The sequence below is a fragment of the Electrophorus electricus genome, chromosome 26 (assembly GCF_013358815.1).
Source record: "Electrophorus electricus isolate fEleEle1 chromosome 26, fEleEle1.pri, whole genome shotgun sequence".
Taxonomy (NCBI): Eukaryota; Metazoa; Chordata; class Actinopteri; order Gymnotiformes; family Gymnotidae; genus Electrophorus; species Electrophorus electricus.
The window spans coordinates 3,767,501-3,794,101 of NC_049560.1; the positions used below are offsets into that span (position 1 = coordinate 3,767,501).

At 43.9% G+C, this 26,601-nt stretch overlaps 1 protein-coding gene across 4 annotated transcripts in view; it reads left to right on the top strand.

Annotated features, from left to right (window-relative positions):
* celf5a (cugbp, Elav-like family member 5a) overlaps positions 1-21,016 on the top strand; it is a 139,236-nt gene extending 118,220 nt beyond the window's left edge. For 2 of the 4 annotated variants that reach the window (XM_035523373.1, XM_035523374.1), the window contains exons 6-12: positions 1,222-1,368; positions 5,581-5,746; positions 16,176-16,391; positions 17,111-17,197; positions 17,597-17,740; positions 19,060-19,226; positions 20,048-21,016. In XM_035523373.1, the coding sequence (XP_035379266.1) occupies positions 1,222-1,368; positions 5,581-5,746; positions 16,176-16,391; positions 17,111-17,197; positions 17,597-17,740; positions 19,060-19,187 (888 nt within the window). In that variant the 3' untranslated portion in view covers positions 19,188-19,226; positions 20,048-21,016. Of the gene's footprint in view, positions 1-1,221; positions 1,369-5,577; positions 5,747-16,175; positions 16,392-17,110; positions 17,198-17,596; positions 17,741-19,059; positions 19,227-20,047 lie in introns of all 4 variants that reach the window. The other 2 variants (XM_035523372.1, XM_035523375.1) reach the window with 2 other exon arrangements.
* The last annotated feature ends 5,585 nt before the right edge of the window (positions 21,017-26,601 follow it).

Genomic DNA, 26,601 nt, shown 5'->3' on the forward strand with positions numbered 1-26,601 from the left:
ACGCTCCCCTCTTCCTCCCCTGCTCCTGATGGCTATTGACAGGCTCAGATATGTCCCAGCAGGCTTATCTGGGCTGATGTCTTCCTGCCCTTTCAGTGGGATCAAGTAAAGGCAACAAGTGTGATAAAGACACAGAATATGTTCATCTCACCTATTCAAACGTTTGTAGTTGAAACGAGTAAGTTTGATCTTAAATTTGAAAGTCAGGATTTTTTATCGCAATGCAAATAGGCAGGATGCGCAGTATTTAAAATGCCCTAAAAAATAGTAAATAAATAATGTATTTTAAATGCATATCATTGAAATTCTTTCCATCTCCATCGCTGAGCTTTTGAGTTTTATCTAAAGTTTGGGAGAAAGACTGAGACACCTTAAGCTAACTTCTTCTATATATATTCACATTCCCAACTCCCCTTGTGTTCGTCCTGATGCTCCTTCTTGGCCTCCACACTTCTCTGCTGGTTCTTCACCCCAAGCAGGTGTCCGACTTTCCGGAACAAAGCAGATGCCGCCCTGAACTGCAGCCCACATTCTTTTCCCCGCGTGCAGTTTCGCTCGGACTCCTCGAAGCTCTGATTGATTAGCTGGGTCTGCATTCGCCAAAAGGTCGAGTGAAAGCCATGGGAGGCTCGCAATTACTGTATGAGCTGCTCACGCAAACAGCCTCGGCATCATGGCTGAGAATTGAAGTGACAGGCTTAGCAGGCAGCTGTCCAAGGTCAGACACGCCTAGCGCTGGACATGTCAGTCTGGAGTGGGGAGCTGCACACGGTCCTTAATCCGTTTGACTTTTCAAAAACAGTGTTGAGCTCTATCGGGTAAGGACTTAAAAAGCCGTGGAAGGGTCAGAACCAGCAGCTGCATGTCTTGGTGCCAATCAGGCTAATGCTTAAAGGTTGAAAACTTGTACTCGAATCTGTTTTGCCTGTAAGATTTGTCTTCTAAAAAATAACCAGACAAAATAACAATTGTGTACTTTTTACACGCAAAAGCACCACATTTCGTCTTTGTTTCTTTTTCACCACTGTCATGTTTTTACTAGTATTTGCGCCTGGAAAGTTTGCAACGGAAGCCATCTTTTTTTTTTTTTTCCATTTGACAAATATGGCATGTGATAAATCTTTATGAAAACAAAAGCCCCTGGATGCGTCAGTTGCCCCCACAACTTACGGAAAGCAAAGGGTTAAGTGTACCAAGGCCCTTCTCTCTTCTTCTGTCCAGGGTGCCTCGTCCAGCCTGGTGGTCAAATTTGCCGACACAGACAAGGAGCGCACCATCCGGCGCATGCAGCAGATGGTGGGTCAGTTCGGCATCTTTAACCCTGCCGTCGCCCTGCCCTTCAGTGCCTACAGCAGCTACGCGCACGCGGTGAGTCCCTTCCAGCGTTCCTCGGCAGACCCCAGCCTCCGGCTTGTCCCGGCCCACGCTCCTGCGCCTCCTTCGGCTCCGACTGCAGCTCTGCCCGCGCGCTCCCTCGCCGGGCCTCCTCCGCTCACGACCGGCCCGGAATGACGCAGAGTATTCCGTCAGGAAGGCGGCCGAGTATTTTTAGCCCCGCGTGCCAAGATCCTTCGGATGAAAGAAAGCGAAAGGGACTTAGGAGATTGAGGTGCTCTGAGTCACGTCTGTTAGAGCTTCGGTCCACCAGTATGTTTGTTCTATACTCGGAATAGTCTTGTAAACTTGAATTTGTATATTTATTGGCAGATACTTAAAACTAACTGTGGAATCAGATATGGACTTTGAGATCGTATCCACCACACTCATTTTCATATCACAGACACATAGAAGGCCATGGGAAATACGCGAATGGACAGAGATACAGTAATTACCAGGCCAGTTTCCTTTAGTACAACAAAAAGATAATAAACTCACCCTCATTACAATTTCTGAAATGCAGGTTGTTCATGGGAAAAGTGGGCAAAAGCAGGTGTGCAGGAGTAGCAGGCAATCGTGACTCCTACAGGTAGGCAGGGAACTTTCATCCGGCGTGTCAGAGCTGCGTGCAGCGTGCACGTCTCCTGCTCTGACATGTCAGTGTGCCTCGGTGTTCCAGACAGACTGCCTGCCCACACGTTCAGCACACGCCACCATATGATACTGCACACAGCCCATGCCAAAGTTTGACAGAGAAACGTGAACACTTGCTTACTTTTTTTTTTTGTAGTGACTATGACAAAAAACAAACAAACAAACAAACAAAAAACAAACAAACAGATTTGGAAAAACATTCATTTTGGACATGGCTGGAGTTTCAGAGTTACCAGGTGGAGTCGTGTGTGATGCAGTAAACTGTTTAACGTGCTGTTGGAATCTCATTTGGGTAGCTGGATTGCCCGTGTCTCTGAGCCACGGTCCTAGAGTTTCATCGGCGTCCTGCTTCATGTCGCCATGGCTGCGAGACGCTCGGATACAGATCTGTCCGGCCACTTTGCTCTCAGAAACGCGCACGGAGGACGAGCAAATTAAGAATCTCCTTCACAAACACAGCTGTGCGGTGGATTAGTGGACTGAGTTGACAGCCAGCAAATTGCATTTTAGTCAGAGCTGACGGTGGGGGGTGGGGGTGGGGTCGAAAAAGCAAATTGGAGGGGCAGCGGCCAACAGCGTCGACAGCACGGTGCCAGAAGGCTAAGGTGCACCTTACACTCCTACCTGACCATTCGTATACGACACCAGAGCAGGAGGGCACAGAAAGAGCTTTCTAATGTCAACTAGGTGTTTTCCGAGAAAGGTCTGGCGAGTGGAGGGGGGGGGGGGTATTAATTTGCTTTTAGGCAGCCTGGTGAATGTATTTTAAAAGCCTTTCTCCTCCTGTCTGCCCACTGTCTCATGTGTTTGATCTTATGCCATTTCTATGAGCAGCCATCTTCAGCTGCTACTTTTCCTGGGCTCTGGATAACAGCCTGCTGCTCAGAGATGCCCCTTTTACGTGACGCCGGTTGGAAGAGACGATGCATTACATTCGTATGACGCACAAATGATTTGAAAGTACTTCAGCATGCTCCGAGACCAGGCATAAATGAGGGGTGTTTGTTTTGGCATTTGGAGAGGGGGAACAGGGCATTCTCTCCTATTGCCCAACATCACCCCCTGTTGGTCAGAAACAGGAGCCTCCTCAGCCACAAAGTGGGAGATAACCAAGATCAACCTGTTTTATTTCTGGAGGTAAAATGAACTCTAATTCATTGACACGTTAACCGCACAGCGCATTATCTGAGGCTTGTGTCACAACCCACATCTCCACACTAGGTACCCAGAGTCTTCAGTGCTGAGGCCTTACTTAAAAGCTAAAGTCAGACCCAGCGCCCAGCCAAGCTGCAGAGCTCCGTGTTTCTCCGAGTTCAGCCTCTCCGGTGTAGCACAGCTCCCAGAGAGCAAAAGAAAGATCAGACTAATCAGGCAGCCTGGGGAACTTCACACCCAGGGTCTTCACATCCATCCTACTCCAATTTTTCCTCCCTCGCTCTCCTCATTCCAGATCTCTGCAATCACGTCTTCACCCCTGCTCACCCGAGCTCTGAGGGCTCACGTGCAGTTCAGGCAGCGGTGTGGTAGCCACGGTGTGCGGCTGCCTGGATAATTGCTGGGTGATAAAGAGGTGATTGCCTGCTGGCACCAGGGAAAACTAATGCCAACAGCCGGCAATAAAAACAAAGTAAATAAATAAATAAATCAACAGATGCCCCGACGCTATAGAACGTTACTTCTGGTATTTCTAGTGCTTGCGGAGGAAGGAGAGGTTGTGACCCTGATGATGAAGGCTTCTTCCCCGGAAGAAGGCAGTTGCTATCTGTCTGAGAGGGCCAGTAAAGTAAGAGAAGGGTTTTGAAATGTATGAGCAGGATTTGTGGGGGAAAGCAAACTTTCTTGGCTGGTCTTTAATAGCCTTGAAGACAGTGGCAGCGACACCAGTCGATGTGCTTTTTGTTTCCACCTCCTCTAGCTCTCGTCCTTTTCCTCGCCCGTGAACAAATCGATGTTGCTCCCCCCCCCCCCCGACATAATTACATGCTTGAGCCTCCAATTTGCTGTGTTTTAATTCCTGGAGAACCGAACGGAACGCCGCGTTGTTATCTGGAGCAATCTGGCGGCTGCCATGAAAAGAGACATTAGCCAAGCTGCGCGTGGTTGGTGAGAAGTTAGAGTGTGGAAGCCTCCAGCGTTGCTCTGCGTCATGCCCTGGGCCTGCCCCTCCTGCTTTTACAGGGCATTAGCACGACCGGCATCCGGCTAGAGGCAGTCGGCTTAGCTCTGCAAGTCCCATTCAGCCCGGTGGCTCCGGCAGTGACATGGGCACAATAGGTCCTGATTGTGGCGACACCAGGATTGTAAGGGCAGAGAGACTGACAGAGAGATGGAGAGATAGATAGAGAGAGAGAGAGAGAGAGAGAGAGAGAGAGAGCCAGAGCCTAAACTTGTTAAATGCATCTTGCCTCTACACCACACAGAGCCGTCATGGCCCTCAGATGCCCCCCACACATTATGCAGGGTTTTTTTTCCTCCCGTGTCGTTAAGCTTTTGTTTAGCTCTCTCTTGTTTCTCTTCTCTTCACCTAAAAGCTCAATTCATCTTGTTCTCCACAGAATGGATGATCGTCATTGGTCACATTGATAGAATTATGCAAATGACAGGAGGAGTTAATAGGCAGGGAGAGCTTATGGATGGCAGGACAGCCGCTCTCGGCCTACCTGACAGGGGCATTGAGGGAAAATAATTGGCTTTTTCCCATCCAGGGACTCCATGCAAATACAGTATAGAGCACAGCGCCATGTGCCTGGTAATATTGTCACCAGCACGGCGTCAGAGAGGAGAGGCTCCGGGATTATCGGTGGGTGAAGTGGCAGGACGGGTATATTTGTCATTTGTTCCACAATAGGGGACTAAACTAATAATAGGCCTTAATAGGGGTCATCCATTTGACCACCTACACTATTATATTTCTACACAGATGGGGCCTCATTATCAGGCATTTTTTCCAGTTTTCTTCATAGACGTGGTAATTATTGCAGTGCCATACATTCTGCTTGAAACTTTGGGCCGTAACCTGACCCCCCCCCCGCCCCACCGGGATATGTGTCCCAACGGTGACGATGAGGTAATTAAGGCAGTTTGATATGTATCAAAGGGGTTCCTGAGTTTCTGACAGTGGCTGCCACATGGTGAAAGAGGAATGACAAACGGAAGCTTCCATCATCCCCGTGAAGAAATCATTACCCCGAAGTCTGAAATGGAAGGATGAATACAGTCCGGCTCCTTGGCTGTGAACTCGCGGGTCCCTTAAGGACTACAAGAATATGCATGTCAATTCCGGCATTGGAAAAAGTCAGAGCGACAGCCGCTGAAACGTTTCCAGAGGCTTGTGACAGCTCCCTGACTAGGACGATGGACGCTGTCACTAAACATAGGTTGACACATTTTTCTCTCTTTCTCCACTCCACTTTCTCCTAGCTATCAATCGCTGCCATCCATCACGCCACCATATTGCCTGCTCCTTTTTAGTAAAAGTCTCCCTCTCTCTCTCTCTCTCTCTCTCTCTCTCTCTCTCTCTCTCTCTCTCTCTCTCCTTTCCTCCAGCAGCTGATGCAGCAGCAGGCGGCCCTCATGGCGGCCAGCCATGGCGGCTACCTGACGCCCAGCGTGGCTTTCCCCGCCACCCAAATCCACCAAATGGGGGCCCTCAACATCAACAGCCTCCCGCCCACCCCCATGACCCCGGTGTCGGGTGAGTTTCATCAGACTCTTGGTGAGCAGCCAAAATTTGTTTCCTCTCTCTTGGGGCTGGGGTGATAAGGGTGCGTTGTTTCCTCTCTCTTGGGGCTGGGGTGATAAGGGTGCGTTGTTTCCTCTCTCTTGGGGCTGGGGTGATGAGGGTGTGTTGTTTCCTCTCTTTTAGGGGTGGGGTGATAAGGGTGTGTTGTTTCCTCTCTCTTGGGGCTGGGGTGATGAGGGTGTGTTGTTTCCTCTCTTTTAGGGGTGGGGTGATAAGGGTGCGTTGTTTCCTCTCTCTTGGGGCTGGGGTGATGAGGGTGCGTTGTTTCCTCTCTCTTGGGGCTGGGGTGATGAGGGTGCGTTGTTTCCTCTCTCTTGGGGCTGGGGCGATAAGGGTGCGTTGTTTCCTCTCTCTTGGGGCTGGGGCGATAAGGGTGCGTTGTTTCCTCTCTTTTAGGGGTGGGGTGATAAGGGTGCGTTGTTTCCTCTCTCTTGGGGCTGGGGCGATAAGGGTGCATTGTTTCCTCTCTCTTGGGGCTGGGGTGATAAGGGTGCGTTGTTTCCTCTCTTTTAGGGGTGGGGTGATAAGGGTGCATTGTTTCCTCTCTCTTGGGGCTGGGGTGATAAGGGTGCGTTGTTTCCTCTCTCTTGGGGCTGGGGTGATGAGGGTGCGTTGTTTCCTCTTTCTTGGGGCTGGGGTGATGAGGGTGCGTTGTTTCCTCTCTCTTGGGGCTGGGGTGATGAGGGTGCGTTGTTTCCTCTCTCTTGGGGCTGGGGTGATAAGGGTGCGTTGTTTCCTCTCTCTTGGGGCTGGGGTGATGAGGGTGCGTTGTTTCCTCTCTCTTGGGGCTGGGGTGATAAGGGTGCGTTGTTTCCTCTCTCTTGGGGCTGGGGTGATAAGGGTGCGTTGTTTCCTCTCTCTTGGGGCTGGGGTGATAAGGGTGCTTTGTTTCCTCTCTCTTGGGGCTGGGGTGATAAGGGTGCGTTGTTTCCTCTCTCTTGGAGCTGGGGTGATAAGGGTGCGTTGTTTTCTCTCTCTTGGGGCTGGGGCGATGAGGGTGCGTTGTTTCCTCTCTCTTGGGGCTGGGGTGATGAGGGTGCGTTGTTTCCTCTCTCTTGGGGCTGGGGTGATGAGGGTGCTTCGGTTTGAGTTCTGGGGATCCCCTTTACACTCTCGGCTCAGCTCTCCATGATGTTAGTCAGCTGCCGTTGAACTGGTTGGGTTGTAGTAGGGAGAGCGTGAGACCATTCCCAGCTGAAGGGGCCCAGCACTGGTGTTGAATATAGCCGAAGAACGGTGTGTATGTGGCATCTGGGTTACACTCAGGAGCATGCTTACCATGCACTTTGTTCTACTTAGTTATTTTCTAAGATATGGGTGATGTATGCAGGAACAGACAAGCCTTTCGACCTTGGCCTGGAAGCCCCTCACACTGAGCACATCAGACACCCCCCGTGATGTGATGTTTAAGAGGGAGAATTGACAGCAACTTTCATGTGTACTCGCAGCATTTGATGATGATGCAATTTTTCTTTTCTTGACCCATATGTAAATATAGCGCAAAATATAACCAGCCAATCATCTGCACTGGGAGTTTTCCGACATTATCAAAACAGTCAATGACTTTAAGTTAAATAAATACGGTGCCATTTTTTGCTACAAAGTAGCAAAAAATGTCGTGTGCTAATGTGTCTAAAGGGCCGCGTTGGCCCATTGTCCGTGTGAGGTTTGATGTTACATCAAATTACCATTCAGCAAGGGTTGAGCTGCCCAATTAAATGTGACATGCATGGTTGTTAGTCACCTTTCCGGTTGAACGCCGCATGCATTCATGTGTGATGTTACATGCAGGTATTCTCATTCTGCTCCTAAAATTACATACCAGACACAGACTGCAATTTGTCAAGTGCCTTGTCAAGGCACAAGCATCACAGGGTGTGTGTTTGTCCTGAGCAATGAGGGTGCTTCAAAAATGGCAATCAAATGCAAGCTGATTTAGGGACATGCAAGTCAGCTCAGGGAAGTACGGATTCTACACCAAATTTGATACTGTCAGTATTTACCAGCTCATGGCCCAGCAAGCCAATAGCTATAGTAGATGCAAAACTCTGAGTCCACCACCAATTACAGTGGAATTTGGTGCTTTGATAGCTTTTTAGCACACAGGAGAATATTTTGGCCTCAAACTGCTTCAATAAGTATCTCAAACATTGCTACAAAGAACTGGACCTAGCAATAGTCCATATTTCATGGTATATGACATAAGGCATTCTGCATCATAGCAGATGTGAGGAGGTGCAAACAATTACCTTTGTGTGTTATGTGAACAAAGGGTGTGCAGACAGAACACTCACATAGATTTAAAATTCACACAAGGCTTTCTCAAATAGCTAATTAAAAAAGATTTATCCACTTTTAAATAACATAAATAATAAATATGACCTGATTATTACATTTTTTTAAATTAATAATTAAAAACAGTTATAGAATATGAGCTATTCATTGAGCTATTCTGTACATTAGATAAATGTTCATAAACATTCAACAATATGTAGTAGTTTAACACTTTTAGAAATTGCCAATTGTGATTGCTCAGATTAATTGGGGCACCTCCCTGATTAACCGGGAAAACGAATTCATTTTAATTAATTTGTTAATGATTATTAATTGAGTCTCAACTCATGGAAGTTGCCAGTTTGATAATGTGATTATTTCCCATCTACCAAACATTAGGATATCACTCTTGAGTTATTGAATAAACAGAGATAGGAGAACATGCAAAAATCAACGATTAGGATTGTAGGTGGACCAAGTGACAAACTAATGAGGGGGAAAAAGAAAACTGTTTAAGTAATCTGTAAAAATGATCAACTGGGCAGTCAAACCAAACTACAACCAACAAACAGAAACTTACTGACCAAACCAGACTGGTGGCGAGAGAGCATGAATGAAAGTATAACAGGAAGACTTGGAAGAGAAGAAGAAACTTGTGAGACGAGGGAGAACTATTGTAGTTCGCCAGTGGGAGGAGAGAGTTAACCGATCTAATTTGGTTAACAGTAGAGTTACAGTAATAATGTGGCATAGAGAGAGAGAGTGTTTCCCATCCAACTGCCGGCTTAACCTTGCCGGAGAGACGTGTGCCGATGGCGATGAGGCGACCGCTCTTCTGGACCTGCTGGAGTGGATTTTTGGAGCTGAATCAGTTCGGGAGTCCTGGACTTTTTCGAGCAGGCTTTCAGAAGTAGGAGTTTTGGCTATCAGTGGCCATGCGTCACATTCTTGCTTTGATGACGGTTCTGGACCGGTTTATCGCTGGCCATACGATGAAACTGCAGTCCCAATCAACACAGCAAGGCCAGTTTGCTTGATATAAGCAAAGATGAACAAATTCCGACGGACACGAACTAAAATATAAGACATTAAGCAGAACCAACAAAACAAAGAAAATATAAGGAATAAAATGGGGTAACATGGAAGTCGAGTCTGTTCTGACCTCTTGGTGAGAGGCTACTGACTTGGTTTAAAAAAAAAGAATGTTTGAGTATTAACTTCACTGAACAAGAAGTGACGGGTGGAGTCACTCACAGACAACCACCCCTCACTGCATGCCCACTCATCCCTGCTACACACTTCACACTGAGTGGGGGGTCAGATCGTCTCAGTTATTTCTCAGGTTGGGGAAAGGACGTGGCTTAGCTCATACATATTCAACAGTCTTTGCTTTTACAATGGGGAAAAATAGTTCTTGTAGGACGTTCTACTAAAATCCACCACGAATCGATTAAACAAAAGAAAATCACACATTTACTAACAGTTTCTACCTCGTGGTCTTAGAATGAAGTTTGTAAACAAAGTATCAAACCCTAGGATGGATGAAGCAATTGGATAGTCAATTTAATTCCTTGATTAACAACATGAACATTAATTTTATTGAAGTTACAAACTACTGACTTTAATGTATTTTGTCTAATTGCTTCATAGAGGATTTTAGTAAACACAACTGGGACTGGTTAATAATTTCTTTACTATAAACATGAAGTAAGCAACATTCAAGTGAACTGATCAAATCAGGATGAATAATGCAAATGAATAAGGAACAAGTAATGAATAATAAAACAATAGACACCAAGTAATAGAAATAAACATCACAATTTCAAGATTATGTTGAAATCGGAGCACATTACTGACTGGTTACCCTTTGACATCATAGTAGGTTAGAACAGCAAGTTATCTGTGTGAAAAGAATATATGTGTATATATGTGAACATGAGAAGTGTTGAGATGTTGAAATGAGAAAAGTTGGTGGGCCCTGGTTCCTGTCAGTGGGCTGGGGGCGAGGCGAAGCCCATCCCGACCAGATCACAGTTTCATCGGAGGGATCGTTTGTAGTCTGTCTTCGCTCCAAAAAACAAAAAAAAACACAAATCTTAAAACTCCAAATGGTTCATCTTAAAAAATGAATAAAACAATACTCAAGTCACATCTTATACCGCTGACAGAATCATCAGTCCTGTTCAGATTGTAATTCTTTTTTTCCAAACACTGGTGAGCTCCGTATATTACAGCTGTGGTTTTCTGTTTGACTTCTTGCCGTTCTGACTGGGATCAATGTCAGATTAATATGCCATGCGACTGGCGAGGCGAATTGGTCTTTCTTGCGCTGACTTAATTGAAAGGGACTGGCAGTGCTGTGAAGTCCTGCTGTGTCCAGAAGAAGAGCTGAGTTATGCGCCGCATCCGACACGCTCCTCAGTGTGCTCCACGCCACTGATTGGCTATTATCGAACCTATTGGAATCTGTTGCATTATTAATCTTTGTCAAGATAGCATTGAAAATATTCCAAGGACCACAATAAATAAGATAGTCATGTTTGTTTTTTTTCATTCATTCATTCATTTGCATCTTGCTGGCTTATTCAACGCAGCTGCCACACATGATCACAGGCTCACATGCACACACACGCACACACATAAACACACACACTGTTTATGACTGGTGTAGAATTCACTGTGGGAACATAAACAAAATTGTAGAGTCTCAAATATAGTCGAGAATGCTTCTCAAATCAACCTGAGAGCTCTTGGTATTTCTTGGGAAAAGTTCTTTGGACAGTAAGACATGTTTAGCTTCCTGAATTTAAACAGAAACTTGGATCTGTTTTGAAGAAGAAAAACACATCCACACACCCATCCACTCCCCTACACACACACACACACACACACACACACACACACACACACACACACACATACAGACATTGTAAGAAGATTTTGAACCAATTATACTGTGATGTCAAAGTCACAAAGATGTCAGATAGACAAGAAATAGAGAAGATGTTATCAGTGCTTTTCCTCAGATACACTACATGTATTACTTCCTTGCAGCTAAGCCCCCCAAAAAAAGTGCCCTACTTTGATTACATCAAAGTGTTATACCTACAACAGTGACCTTTTGAACACTGTGGTAACGCAGTAAGCAGACTAGACTTTCCCAAGCAAACACACAGCTACGGATGTGTGCTTCGTAACACAGTTTGTGACTTCTTAACCTATTTCGTCACCCGCACACGCCTCGGCAAGCGCAGTAATCCACTGCACGTGTGCATGCATCAGCAGGGTGGACCAGGCGGGCAGAAAGGTTAAGGGGTTTTTTTGGAAAAACAATGGCATATATGCTCCCTCAACAGATGTAAGACACTTAAGCTCGATGGTGCGTGCGCTCCTGCCCATATGGTGGCCTCCATTACAGCACGTATCTGAACCACGACGCATGGAGATGGGCACCATATTTCTTTTTGTTGTCGTTGTTGTTTGTTTGGAGAAATGTTCAGCAGGTGCAAGCTCCGAAACTGCGGAAGGAAACACAATGAGAGGGAATAGAGGGGCCTAATCGCCAGTGCCCGCGTCAAATGAGTTGGAACCGCGCGAGCGTGCTCGTCCTGTTGTTCGCCCGTCTCTGAACTTCGCGGCCTGACATTGGCTCCACTGTGTTCGTCGGGTGCGTGCGTAAACCCTCCATCCTGAACCCTCCACAGATGGTTCCGGGGCGCTCTGTGCTGGAGCATATGCGCGCGTTTGTGTTTAAAGCAACAGTCTGAGTTAATGAGGTGTCTGACACACTATCTGTGATTCAGTGGAGAAGCTCGATCAGTTGTGCACGCTCGTAATGGGAGAGGGGAGATTCACCTTGAGTGTTTCGCGGTCTCATAGATTGATAGCTGTTGCTGGAGATAACTGCTGCTGAAGACCCCAGGGCTGCATGAATTCGGATAGCGTAGGAGAACACAGAAGACCCAGGTGGGGTCCTGTGTGGAGGACTAGATAAAAGAAATAGATAGATAGATAGATAGATAGATAGATAGATAGATAGATAGATAGATAGATAGATAGATAGATAGATAGATAGATAGATAGATAGATAGATAGATAGATAGATAGATAGATAGATAGATAGATGCATACATGAAGACATAGCTAAGCATAAATGAATTCAATAAATTAATATATATAAATTTTGTAAAATAAGGTACATAGGCATTCAAACTTGTGTCTTGTGTGTTCAAACTGACCTTGATTGTCCTCTTCCCATGTGCACATATGTTGGGTCATTCTTGTGGTCCTGTGGTCATGTCTTATGAGCTCTCAGACTTCTTCCAGTGTCTCCAGCAATGGAACAATCTCTCAGACTCACACTAGCACTACAGCCAGTAAACTACAAACACACATCTATCTTAAATGTGTGGCACATTTGTAGCTTAACACAATGAATGAGCAAAACCAATATATTTGAGGACAACAAGAAACTGAATATCATGATGATCGATACTGATGCAGGCACACTATGGCGATGAGTTTGTGGGCTGGTATGACTTATCATGAGAAGTAACTTGTTAACAAGCAAGTTAGCATTAAATAAGTGGCTTATTCATGCTAACTGTCTCTGAGATACTCTGTAATCTACATTTTACGCAAGCGTTGGCTAATATTACTTATTTATGTGTTTGCAACTTTGCATCTCCTGTCACTTCAGGGCAAAACAGAACAGCTCATGGTTTTGCAGTTTTCTACAACTAGATGCAGTCTAAAGAAAAAAAGCTATATAGATGGACAGGAATGGAAAAAGGTTTGGGCATTAACTAGTGAATGTGCAGGCCTACAGTAAGGGCTCTGTGTCTGTATGTGTGTGTCAGGGGTATAGCGCACGCAGACCTACAGTAAGGGCTCTGTGTCTGTATGTGTGTGTCTATACGTGTGTGTCGGGTATAGTGTGTGCAGGCGTACAGTAAGGGCTCTGTGTCTGTATGTGTGTGTCTGTATGTGTGTGTCGGGTATAGTGTGTGCAGGCCTACAGTAAGGGCTTTGTGTCTGTATGTGTGGGGTATAGCGTGTGTCAGGGGTTAGTATGTGTGTGTCAGGGGTATAGTGTGTGTCAGGGGTATAGTGCATGCAGACCTACAGTAAGGGCTCTGTGTCTGTATGTGTGTGTCGGGTATAGTGCGTGCAGGCCTACAGTAAGGGTTCTGTGTCTGTATGTGTGTGTCAGGGGTATAGTGTGTGCAGACCTACAGTAAGGGTTCTGTGTCTGTATGTGTGGGGTATAGCGTGTGTCAGGGGTTAGTATGTGTGTGTCAGGGGTATAGTGTGTGTCAGGGGTATAGTGCATGCAGACCTACAGTAAGGGTTCTGTGTCTGTATGTGTGTGTCTGTATGTGTGTGTCAGGGGTTAGTATGTGTGTGTCAGGGGTATAGTGTGTGTCAGGGGTATAGTGTGTGCAGGCCTACAGTAAGGGTTCTGTGTCTGTATGTGTGGGGTATAGCGTGTGTCAGGGGTTAGTATGTGTGTGTCAGGGGTATAGTGTGTGTCAGGGGTATAGTGTGTGCAGGCCTACAGTAAGGGTTCTGTGTCTGTATGTGTGGGGTATAGCGTGTGTCAGGGGTTAGTATGTGTGTGTCAGGGGTATAGTGTGTGTCAGGGGTATAGTGCATGCAGACCTACAGTAAGGGTTCTGTGTCTGTATGTGTGTGTCAGGGGTATAGTGTGTGCAGGCCTACAGTAAGGGTTCTGTGTCTGTATGTGTGTGTCAGGGGTATAGTGTGTGCAGGCCTACAGTAAGGGTTCTGTGTCTGTATGTGTGTGTCAGGGGTATAGTGTGTGCAGGCCTACAGTAAGGGTTCTGTGTCTGTATGTGTGTGTCAGGGGTATAGTGTGTGCAGGCCTACAGTAAGGGTTCTGTGTCTGTATGTGTGTGTCTGTATGTGTGTGTCTGTATGTGTGTGTCTGTATGTGTGTGTCAGGGGTATAGTGTGTGTCAGGGGTATAGTGCGTGCAGACCTACAGTAAGGGTTCTGTGTCTGTATGTGTGTGTCAGGGGTATAACGCACGCAGACCTACAGTAAGGGTTCTGTGTCTGTATGTGTGTGTCAGGGGTATAACGCACACACTCTTCGCACGTTAAATCCTTTTCGTGCATAATTCTCTGCCATAGTCCCTCTAGGTGGTAAATCAGAGCTGCTCGCAGGGAGTTGGCTTCGATAATGCAAATCCAATTACACTTCCTTTCTTTAACACAGGGAATATTTATGCAATAATTACATGGCACATTACAAACCTTCATTGGTGACAGATCTTTTTCCGCAAAATATTAACTTATCGAATTTTTTCCGTTTTCTGTTTTCAAACAGGAGGTTCATCCCTCAAAGAAATTAATTTTCTAATCTACCTCTTCTGAAATGGGAGGAGCAGGATCTATTTTGGACTCTGGACAAGGACAGGAAAATGACTTAGAAATATAAACATTTATTTAATGCACACAAGATTCCTGTATTACGTGGCCACAGATAAGCACACACCCAGTAAACCCAATACAGACATGTAAGTGTAAATCTAATAATTTTGAATAATAAATTCAATGAATTTCAGTGATAAATGACATGTCAGCTCTCATTTGGATAGCCTGTATGTATGACCCTTCTCGTACTTTATAAAGAACAGCTGATTTAGCACATGTAGCGTGTTCGTCTCTCAAATAAATTAACTTGTTGTTTCAAGTTCTGTTGCTCATACTGGGTGAATGCATGCAGCTGAAGACACATCAGCTGGGTGCATATTACACCAGTAAATTAGTTCCCTCTCATCCCGTATCTATACCCCCCTGGCCTAAACACAACCCGTCTACCTACAAGAGCAATTTTCCAAACCCAAGTGGTTTTGCCAAGCGGTTTACATTCGCTCCAAGTTTGCTGAGATCATAAGTGAGATGTGCTGTCTGTTCCCTCAGACTCCTGTGCACCTCTCTCACACACACACACACACACACACACACACACACACACACACACACACACACACGTGCGCGGTGGTGATGGGATGACTTTCCACTGCTACAGCACGTGTGGCTTGGTGCAGCCAGGCCGTCGAATCCCCCCGGACGTCGGCGGTCTCCTGAGCTCTGAAAAGAGCGAGTCGGGCCGTCATCTAATTTGTCGACGTGGTGTGTGAGAGACAAAAAATCGCTCGTGGTTTAAGAGCAGAGAACAGTGCAGACGAGACTGGGGAGCTCTCTGCTGCCTGCTTAAACTCCCTGCGGTCAGAACCGTGGGCAGAGGGACTGTCAGCACGGCGGCTGTATTACACGGCTCAGGTCTTATTAAGAACCCATGTTGTCATGTGCTCGGTGTTGGTGGGCCAGGCTGCTTAGGATAGCACGCTTCAGAGCACAGTCGAAGTCACTTCGCAACGGGGCTCGCCGTTCTGGAGCGGCATCGTGAGGGAGGCTGAGGTCTGCCGGGGGGTTTCCGCGATGACCGCTCTCTGCGTCTCTGGCTTTCACGTGCGCATTGTGAAATGGGAGGGTTTTTTTTCTTTTCCTTCATCTTTTTTCTCCGCAATAGCACCACACAGACAACCTGTCAGAGTCACAGCTTCAGGTCCTCCGCCCTAGTGCTCAGTCCACTTGTAGGTGATGAAGTATGCCATAATCATCCTTATTTATAATAATTCTAATGAACATGTTATGTGCCAATATTTTAATCATGTAATATGTGTTATATGAATGTTACAACAGCTACAGAGTACAAACTGGAAGCTAAACTCATAAATGAATGCCAGCTAAATAACATCATTTATAACATTTCAAGAGTTGAGAAACCATCCAGAAAATGTTTACTGTAGATTCCTTTGAAAACTAAACATGCTTGCTAGCCTGTGGACCATATGTATTCGAAAAATTATTATCTGAACAACTGCAAATGTATAAAGTAAAAACATACACTAATAACTAATAAATACATTAATTATCACTAGAAAAATGTCATGTCTAATCTAGGCCTAGCCTCTTTTTTCATGTTTTTCTCTCTTGTTTCTTTGTACTGAGAGCACCTGTAGTGTGTGCTTGGTTGTGCCGAGGTGCTTGTACGTGTGTGTGTGGCGGGTGCTACACACATGACGTTCGTTTCCCAGCAGGCCTCAGCTCACCTCCCACCAGCATCACATCGCCGGCCGTCCCGAGCATCGTCACGCCTATCGTCAACGGCTTCGCTGGCATCCCTCACCAGCCTAACGGCCACCCAGCTGTGGAGGCCGTCTACGCCAACGGCCTGCCCCCCTACTCCACCCAGAGCCCCACCGCGGCCGACACCCTCCAGCAGGCCTTCACCGGGGTGCAACAGTATACAGGTACCCCTACTCGTCTCAATACCACCTCGCCACCTTGCCTCGCTAGCAGAGAGAGACATAAGGGCAGATGTTTGTCTGAGTTCACTGTCGGTGCTGATGATAAAATCTATGCCAACTGAGGCCTTTGAAAAGCTGTTTCAGAAGCAATTCCTTTTTGATGGCTTCCGTGGTGAAATGATGCTTTTTTGATGTTTTGTAAATCATTTATTATTAAAATCTGGTTACTCATTATAGCTCCTTTAAAATCTGCTCTATGAATAAATGTACAAACCCAGAAATTATTGAGAAGAGCTTAATTAACAGAAATTAAGATCTCCTCAATATGCTCCAAGAATTTAAATATAAGACTATTATCACAGAGAACTTTTGATAAGCTTAAGGTTGCCATGTTTCGCCTTGATTTTGAGTGGAAATGACCATGCAGCTGTATTCATGGTGCAAACCCTTGTAGTATTTGAAATTCTTGAAATATAATTTCTTCCGTGTGCAGTGTTTTGCAAGGCACGTCGAGATGCCTTTGCTACCACTCAGTGGTTGTGCTTAGTTGCAATGACTATGACACAGTGAAGTATATTGTGCGAGAGTCTACATAGCTGAGGACAACCAAGTGACATTTAAGTAGATTTTAGTAAAAACCCACATTCAGCTTCGTATGACAAGCCTCTGCTCTTTCTGAGCCTGACTTAACTTGCTCTGTTTCCTCTTTGCTTCTTTGGTAGCAATTTATCCGGCGACCACACTGACCCCTATTGGCCAAACCTTGCCACAGCCAGCCCAGGTCATTCAACAGCAACAACAAAGAGAAGGTGAGAGTGAGGGCCCTGCTTTTGTGACGATAATAATAAGAATACCCAAGCCCACATTTGCATAAATACCATAAAAATACCACATAAATAAAGACTTGTAAAATAAAGTGAAGACTTGCTCATTTGGAATTTGAAGAATTGATATGGGGAAAAAAAACCTACTGAAATATGTTCTATCACCATTTTAAAATTCATGCATCACTTTCCCTTGGGAAATGTTCAAGTCGATGTTTAATCCATACTGTAATAGTATTCAGGCATCAGTGTGGCGTATCTTATGGCCTGTACGCATGGACCTGTTCTGAATCTTTTTTGAGGCTTTTGAATTTCGAGCTACAGTCTCCCTTGGGACACAGGTTTCCATTTAATCCACAATCTAATGCCGTTGCTTTGCTTCAGGGCCTGAGGGCTGCAATCTCTTCATCTACCATCTACCACAGGAGTTCGGCGATAACGAACTCATGCAGATGTTTTTGCCCTTTGGCACAGTGATCTCCTCCAAGGTGTTTATGGACAGGGCTACCAACCAGAGCAAGTGCTTTGGTGAGTAGTTTGCACCGGGGTTTGTGGGAAAAGTACGAAAAAATGCAGAATTATTGTGCTAATAGTAATGTGTGTTTGCATATGCACTGTGTGGTATAATTCTCATAATATAATTAGTACAATTAATGCTCATCACATGCTAAATAATTAAATAGTCTCAGTCTTTTTTTCTTCGGCAGCCCTCTGGTAAGGCTGTAAAATGGTAATTCTTCTTTTGCACACATCAGTCCAGAGTAGTGGTGGTATTAGACTATTAACTGAGGTAATGAGAGAGGTTCAGAGAAACAGCCAGAGAGGTAAATTGCTTATTAATCCAAGACCTGTGATAATTGTCTGTGAGTCTTATAAATAATGCATTTGAAAAGTGTGAATTTCTCTGGCAAAAGAGCAGGCTGAGTTTTTATGTTGGTGTAGACGGATCTTTTTAAACATATTGAATGCATTTTTATGGACATTTGAATTTTACTAGATGTCACTGGGGAGTCTGCACTAATGCCCACAAAGCTGGGTGTGTTAAAAAGGGGCCATGGCTATAAATAAAAGAATTAATTAATACATGTTGGAAAAGCATGTACTCAACCCACAAACTACCACACAGCCATGTTGAGGATTTTTGATGCCTTCTTGCAAAGACGAGGGTTGGAGAAACCAGAGCAGTCATTACAAATCAGCATCTGGTATTCCTCCAGGGAGCGGCTCTTCCCAGGCCGAAACTAATCCTGGCTGCACTCTCCAGAGGGACCTTAATAACATAAATGTGTGCGAGAGGGCTCATTTGTGCTATTGACTTATACACTATGCACTTAACATGCACTGTCAGGTCAGAAGAGGGGGCACTTCACAGGGTTATTAATCTACGGTGGAGGCGCAGGGCGGGGGCCTGAGCCCTGGCCGTCACGTGAACAAAAGCGGTGGCGTGCGTAGATATCGACCCACGTCCCTTTGTTTCGCTTCCCTAAGGTCCAACTGCTTTTCTTTATATGTAAACTTGAAAGGGGGGTGCTCGGGCCACCCCTCCCTCCAAGGATGATGGGCTCCCAGGAGACAGGAGGATTGTGGTACATGGAGATCCTAGTCAGAGTGCTTACCCATTCAGCAAAGTCTGTCTAGTTTTCCATTTATGTCCTATTGCAACAGATCTTTTTTTTTTTTTTTTTTTTTTTAAATAAGACTTGCTCATGCCAGAAGAGAACAATCTCAGGAAAAGTTCACACGGGAAGAGAGTTGATTGAAGCGTGAAGCGTTGGCCGTGTCTCCTGGCCTGCGTGGGCTGGCAGGCCGTGACTCCTTCGTCCTCTGCTCTGTCTGCCTTTGCTCAGGCTTCGTGAGCTTCGATAACCCGGCGAGCGCACAGGCTGCCATCCAGGCCATGAACGGCTTCCAGATCGGCATGAAGCGGTTGAAAGTACAGTTAAAGCGGCCGAAGGACGCCAGCCGCCCCTACTGACAGAGCTGGAACCACGCCGGGCTGTCTTCAGCAGCACAGGTACCCAGCGCCTCCCACCACACGCTGGGACTACTCTGGAGGGATCCGTGGTGCTTAAGTTAAAGGGGATGAGACAAGGGACAGTAGCACACTGCAGATTTTTCTGTCCTTCTCACTCGTGCCTCATTCTTGACAGCTTTGGCACAGCCATGTTAAATACAGAATTGAAATTCAGGTTTTATTAATATTTGTGGCTTGTCACCAAGTCATATTTCTGACCTGCTTTGCCTCATTTTCCACAGCCTTAAGATCCTCTAGTCAGTTGCTCTTACACATTCCAAGGCCTCAGATGGGCTTCAAAGATGACAGTGGAATAGCTTTTTAAAATCTCATTTAGCAAATCATGTGTTTTTCCGACGTTTTGAGTCCTTTGAGGTCTTTAGCATTTAGTCATGTTTTTGTCATGTTGCCCCTTTATTTTATTTCATTTATTCCATGTTTTAGTCTATGGTTTATCTCATGGTTTATCTTTTTATAACTTTTTTGTTTTTTGTGTTTTATAACTTACAAGGATTAAATCATTTAATTTTACTGTAAAGCACTTTAGCCAACGACTCTTAGCTTTTAAGGTGGTCTATAAATAAAGATAACTGGACTTTTGTTATGGCATTTGGAGGTTTAAGACTGTGGGGCAAAATGTTCTGTGCAGTTTTTTAAAATGGAAATTGACTTAGTTTCAACTGGTTTCATTTATAATTTTTTATTTAATGATAAAATGATAAAAGCCTAATGTTGGCCCGGTGTTATAAGGAGGTAATTGATTTACTGTCATGTTCAGTCAAAGATGTTTTTGAAAGAAAAACCTTTTTTTTCTCTTCCAGGTTTTGAAGATTGACATCTCAAAAGGAGTGCAGTTTTTTTCTTTAAAAATAAATAAAACAAGATAAAAAAAAAAAGAAGATGAAAGGTTTTTTTTTTTTTCTTTCCGAAGACATATCAGCATTTACTTACAAAGCTGTTCAGCGGAGTGGAGAGAACTGACGGAAGCAGCACGCCATAGACAAGCAGCACAGCGTAAGAAAGACAAGGCAGGAACAGAGCGGGAAATCCCGAACCACCAGGACTTTTGCGCTCCAGAACTCCTTTCGCTGAGACTCGAGTCATCAGTTACGCAACAAACAAAAAAATAGCATCCAGAGCAAATAGATTTCTATATCCATATTATATACACATATGCTATATCAAGGAAGAGGCGCTTCCAGCTTTTAATTATACTGGACAAATGAGGGTTCAAACTTAAAGATCAAAGGGAAACGCAGTGGATGAATCGCTCCTCTGTGCCGCCAGCAGACTTCCTTCTCTTCTTCCTTCTCTCCTTTCGTCTGTCCCCGTCTCTCAGCAAGCATGGAACTCGGGGCCGTCTGTGGTCGCGGATGTTTCCATAGCTACAGTGCAACTGAAAAACCTTTCACCCCAAGGGACCAAAGGACCAAACATTTTTATTGTTCGACAGTAATATATAGTATTGATGATGATACTAATACTACAAACTACTACTAATGATGTTACACGTAAAAATAAAAAAATAAAAAAAGGGAGGGAAAAATAAAAAAAAAAAGAGAGAGAGAGGAGATACTTCAGGTTGGAAGAGGAAAGGGATTTCTTTTCCTTTTACATTTAAAACTACTGGGTTTCAGAATATTTAAACAAAATAGAAAAAGAGGAAAAAAAAGTATTTTAAAATCTATACTATTTTAGTGGAGTAGAATATGTGGATTGGAGATTGTCACGGGCGTGTTCTGGCATTGTTCATCCATAGTGATTCAGACTCTATATCTGGTACATTTGGAAACAACACCCCCCCCCCCCCCCGTGTCTGTCAGCCCTCGTTATTAAAGTAAAGCACATTTATGTATTCCTTTCATCTGGCAAATGGACATCAGTGTACGGACCAGCTTGGCAACATGTAGGACTTTCTCCTTGGCAAAACTGAGCATCGACTCAGTGGATAAAGCACATTAGTAAACAGAGTGGTCACTTGCACGGTTTACAGCTGCACCACCTGCTATACCAGGCGAGGATAAGATGAACTTTGCAGCTAAGCCATTATATCGATGTTATAACTGAAATGTTGATTAATGTGAGATGTATCCAAATCAATGACCCTTACAGGGGCCCAAAAACAGACTTTATGAGGCATTCCCAGCACAGACCAATCTTGTTTCTGGCTACCGCTTATAGCGACCTAAATTATAAGCTATGACAGTCCTTTAACAGCGCCTACCATAATGCAGGCACCCAGGGCCCTGCATCGTTACAATAAGGGCAACATTGATCACATGGCCAGCCTCTGCCTCAGGCCAAATTATGCACAATCAATGACACATCGACATTTGCAATTGATTTACCGATGGATGGAGTTAATTTTTTTTACACTTCAAATAACATAAGCTTGAGGCAAATTTGCCTCAGGTTTGCTTTATTAACAGAAGCTAGATCAGCGTTTTATAAAGTGAATACGCAGGTCAAAAACCTATAGCATACACACACACACATACACACACACAAATACACACACACTGACACGACACGCTGTTTAGTGAATCAAAGGTCGAAGGATGAAATTGGATGGCATAGGCTTTATAACAGAAGCAGAAAGGCAACGTGAACTGGCATGCTGTCCCTCATTAAGATTTGTAAACCTCGCTTTCCACTTGTCGCTATTTCCAATCTTTTACTCCCATTTTCGTCTGTTCCCATTGCACCGTGAGTGGACGTGTCAGATCACACCTCTTGATAACTACTGCCTTCACGATTAAATGTTTGCACGGCATCCCTATTTGGCGTGCGAGAACCTAACGAAGCCGCCCAGAAGACTTAACTACACAATGCTAGAATCTCAACAAGGGAAAAAAAACCTCATTTTAACCTCATTTAATTCTGGGTCACAGTTTTGACCTGTTTGTCATACCCAGAAATACATTGGCATGTTTGATATTCAATCTCGCAGAGCTCGGAAAATCAGTTCTGCTGAAAATGAACATCATATCATGACAGATTTTACCCCTGGGCAGGAAAGAAATGGATGGAGTCACAGGTTATAATGGCTTTTCCCGCCTTACCTCTGTTCATCTCGTCTGTCCTCTCCTGTCCAGTGGTAGCGTGTGAGAATGTGGTGATATACACACAGGCAGCCTCTGGGCATCTAATAACCCCGTGTTGTGAGGGCCTTCCTCTCAGAATCTCTACATTCCAGACATGTGAATTATTAAAATCAAATTAAATTTGTCCCTCACGTAACAGAAGGGGTAATGCAAATTAAAAACGGCAACTTGCGCCTCAAGTTTAATAAGTTTGAGAGATGTTATCGTTATGATGCGAAAAACCAATAAAATGAAATAAACATGGAGTGCTGGCATAATGTGTTCAGAGAGGGGACTGAGTGTGTTGATTTGAGTTAATCCTACGATCGTATGCCATTCCCAAAGAAAAGGCTCAGTCGTTGCACCAAATCACCAGCATGTATCGATTCTGTTTCCCTTCCACTCATAATGGCAATAGTTTTGTTTCTCACATCTTAATGCCCAGTTTGAACTTTGAGCATGCTCGGATGGGGCGTGGGTGGGGTGGGGCTTAAAGTGTATTAATGGTACTACTCGTATTAACAATATGATTCTTTAACTATGGTTTGTATGCTAAGGAAAGTAGCTTATTATAGATATAAAATCTGTATATTAGGGAACATCAGCACAGGAATCGTTCTCAGATTCATAAGGGTGGGGGGTGGCGGGGTTCTGCTTTAAAAAGACCATGTTAAACTTCAGCACAAAGAATATGGACACCTACAGTATATCAAGAGAAATGACTTTACTGATGTATGGGTGTGTGTGGCATAAGGACCAAGCACTGCAGGTGGTGCTCTCAAAGCTTGGAATGAGACCATGCTGTTTACACTTATTTTATTTATTTATGTGTTTGTTTGTTTATTTATTGTCTTATTTTTCAGGAAACGAGGAGAGTAAAATCTGTTTGATATGCTCTGTACAAAATGACCAATTGAAATACAGTATAGCATTTTTTTATGATAAAGCGCAGATATATTCAGCCTGAGAAATCAAACATTCTCCTCTTGAGTTTTATTCAGATTTTTGCTGCTCACAATGTTTCATTGTTATGCCAACTCATGTAACTATTTGGTATTTATTTATTTATTTATTTATTTATGTTCATGTGTTGCATTATTCAATTATTATATTTAGAAAAAAACATCAAAGGAAATGCATATTGGGCTTTTCTCTTGCTCTTTTATTTCAATTTTACAATAAAATTTTAAACTAAATATACTAAATTTCTTGTGCATTTGATCAGTACTTCTTTGATGGCTCTGGATCTTGACACATGAAATATTGACTTTTTAGATTTTCTCACAAGCTGACTAATGGCTTTATAATGTGTAAATGTAACATTTCAAGATGTGGACGTCATCAGACCTCTTCTTGGGATTTTGTTCGGCGAGGACTGAGGCTCATTAATCTAATACACACGAGACCCAGACTGTGATTGATCGTCCTTCAAAAAGTGAGATTGTGTCAAGACTGCTGCCATCATGCATATCGATGCACAGGATGCAGGTTCCACGCTTGCACCAGGGGGCACCCCAAAACCATACCTCCTTGTGACTGTATTACAAGACTGATGTCTGTTTAAACTGCTTTTTAGTTTACTTCTCAGATGGGGATGTTGTATTAACATAGTGGAAAGGCAGATAACAGTCCACTTTACTGAAAAGCATATAGGAACACAGACCTCTCTGTGCACCTAATGAGATGATGTACAATGTTTACAGTGTAATGATAATCCATAAAATGAGAAAGCAGAAACATAAACACCTTGAATTAAATCCATTCAAACTCAAAGGCATTGGTAATTATGTTTTATAGCAAGCCTCTAAAATATAAATACTTGGGAATGTTAAGCTCCCCAGTAAGTCCCAGTCTACAGAGGCCTGTACTGGGGAAAGCCGGTGTATATGCTGTATATACAATAAACCTAAAGAGGATAAAGCAAGGTGTGATTGAGTCATTAACAGAAAAGCGTGTGCGTGATTGTAAGAACGTGTTTGTAAGGAGTGGTGTAAAAAGATGGGGCCAGGGAGAACGAGACTAAAATGTGGAGACTGTGGCTCATGAAATAAATTGGCCCAATTACAATAAAGTGTGGCTCTTGGTCAGCGCGCAGGCTTGGTAGTTCATCTTTATTACAATCAGTTAATGAAAATCAATCCCCCTCCTGATAGACTCTTATCTTCATGGCCTCTGAGCACCCCGCACGCACGGAGATAATAAATTAGGCTAATATTGCCTTTGATGAGGAAGTGAATTGCAAATTATTATAACTTTCCAAGATTTATGACACAGACACCTAATTTCCGTGCAGGGTGTTTTCAAGCTTGGGGTTTAGAAGGCCGGGCCATTTGTTAGAAAGTTTACAGGTGTGGACTATGATCTAATATACACTGGTGGTTTGTGTACAGTGCATTTAATACAGTTTAAAAGTTATGTAGTTCACATTTGTTCTTTGGACATGCATCATGCTTCTGGTAGTTCATACTGCACCTGTCATACATTATCTGTGTCTGTTTCTACAGCTCTCTATGTAGTGTAACATTTACAGTATGTAAAATAACATTTCAGTCTTTGGTTTCACTATCCAGAGGAAAAGTACAAAGAAATAAACATTCCAAGAAACAAGATTATTAGGTGAATGCATAAGTATAATTAAGCTACTTTTCCAAAAAACCAAAAAAAAAACCAAAAAACAGTCAATCTAGCAATTTATCATTCAAGGAGAAGACATCACTCATACCACCAATTTATCTTCCCAAATGCCTCATTAGTATTAATTTCTTCATTATGAATATCAATCACTCCTGTTTTTTTGTATGTCATTAGCACAATAATTGCCCTTGTTTATTAGAGGGAAATGGGGACCTTCCAGGGCAAATTCAGCTTTTTATTGCCCTCATTTCATGTAACCTGCTCTTGAACATTAGCAAGCTGGTTACTGGCAACTTACCACCAGAACGTACCACCAGAACATAACTTCTTTAAAAAAGGAAAACGCTTTTGAAACAAAGGCTTGGTCTAACCCAAAGCCATACAATTGAATGAAGTGAAATAACCACATGGGTGTGTATGTTCACTAGAAGCCTTCCCTGGCTCTGCTTGGCTGGAATGACTGAGCACTGGCCTCTACTCCTCCTCTGCTGGATATTACGACTGAAGAGGGTGACGCATTCTGGAATACCACAGCCCTGGAAGTGCGCCTTTAGGATAGCGAGGCATCTGAAACTTTTCCATGGATCTGCTTTTTCACTGTTTGTCTTTTTCCCCCTCCGAGACACCTCACAAAATAACCAACAGCACACAAGTCCAGAATTATCAGCACCTTTAAAAATTGAGTATAATAATAAATAGATCATAAAACTATATGGGTCTTATACAGTAAGTTATAGAATGGATGAATAACAAGATATATCTGGAATTTTTCATAGCTACAGCCGTTTTTAATATCTGAATGTCACCCTTTCCTGCAAGGATAATGGCACTTTCAATATGTTTAATAAGGTTGGAAATCACCTGCGGGTATGTCTGGTGTCAGTGTCTTGTTGGAAGGTTCTTGTGCTGTTAAGGCTAAGCTTCAAAGCACGTTTCACCACACTTTTTTTTTTTTTTCCGCTAAATGTCATGATTGCAGCAACTGCCCCAAAGCAGCAACACTGCACCACTAAATCTGGCGTTAGGTGCAAGGTGCATTTCGCTTGACACCAAATACGGGATTCATGACCAAATATGTGCATTTCGCCTTAGTCCTCTTATCGTAGCTTCTATGATAACAGTTCCAGTGAGATGGAGGTTCAGATAGATGATTTTACACTAATTGTACTGGTAACCCTGAGGCTGTTCTTACAGAGTGGTGGGTCCATCGTACGACAGTCATTTCATCTCAAATCCGCAGGCCCGAAAACATGGACCTTGTTTCTTTGCCTTCCCCATCCGTTTCTCATTATATAAACACGACTTTGCAGGTGGATCCTGCCTTTGGCAAGACTGCAACTGTTCCAGATGTTTGAAAGTTTTTTTTTTTTTTTAATTGTCCCTATAGTGGTTTGTGGTATACCCAAACATTTATGCATTTATCTACTAATTACCTGCTTGGGTAGGTAAACAACCATCTGTTTCTTTTGATTTGATGTCCCATGATATTGAATAACAATGGTATTTTTCATTTGTGGTAACAATGTCCTTGGACAAGGTCCAGATGTAATTATGTTAGACAGTTTCAAATGGGACGTAAGCATTATAAATACGGAATGAAATTATATTAGCGTGGGCTCGTCAGCCACATTAATGTCAAACTTCAAAATAAGGCAAGA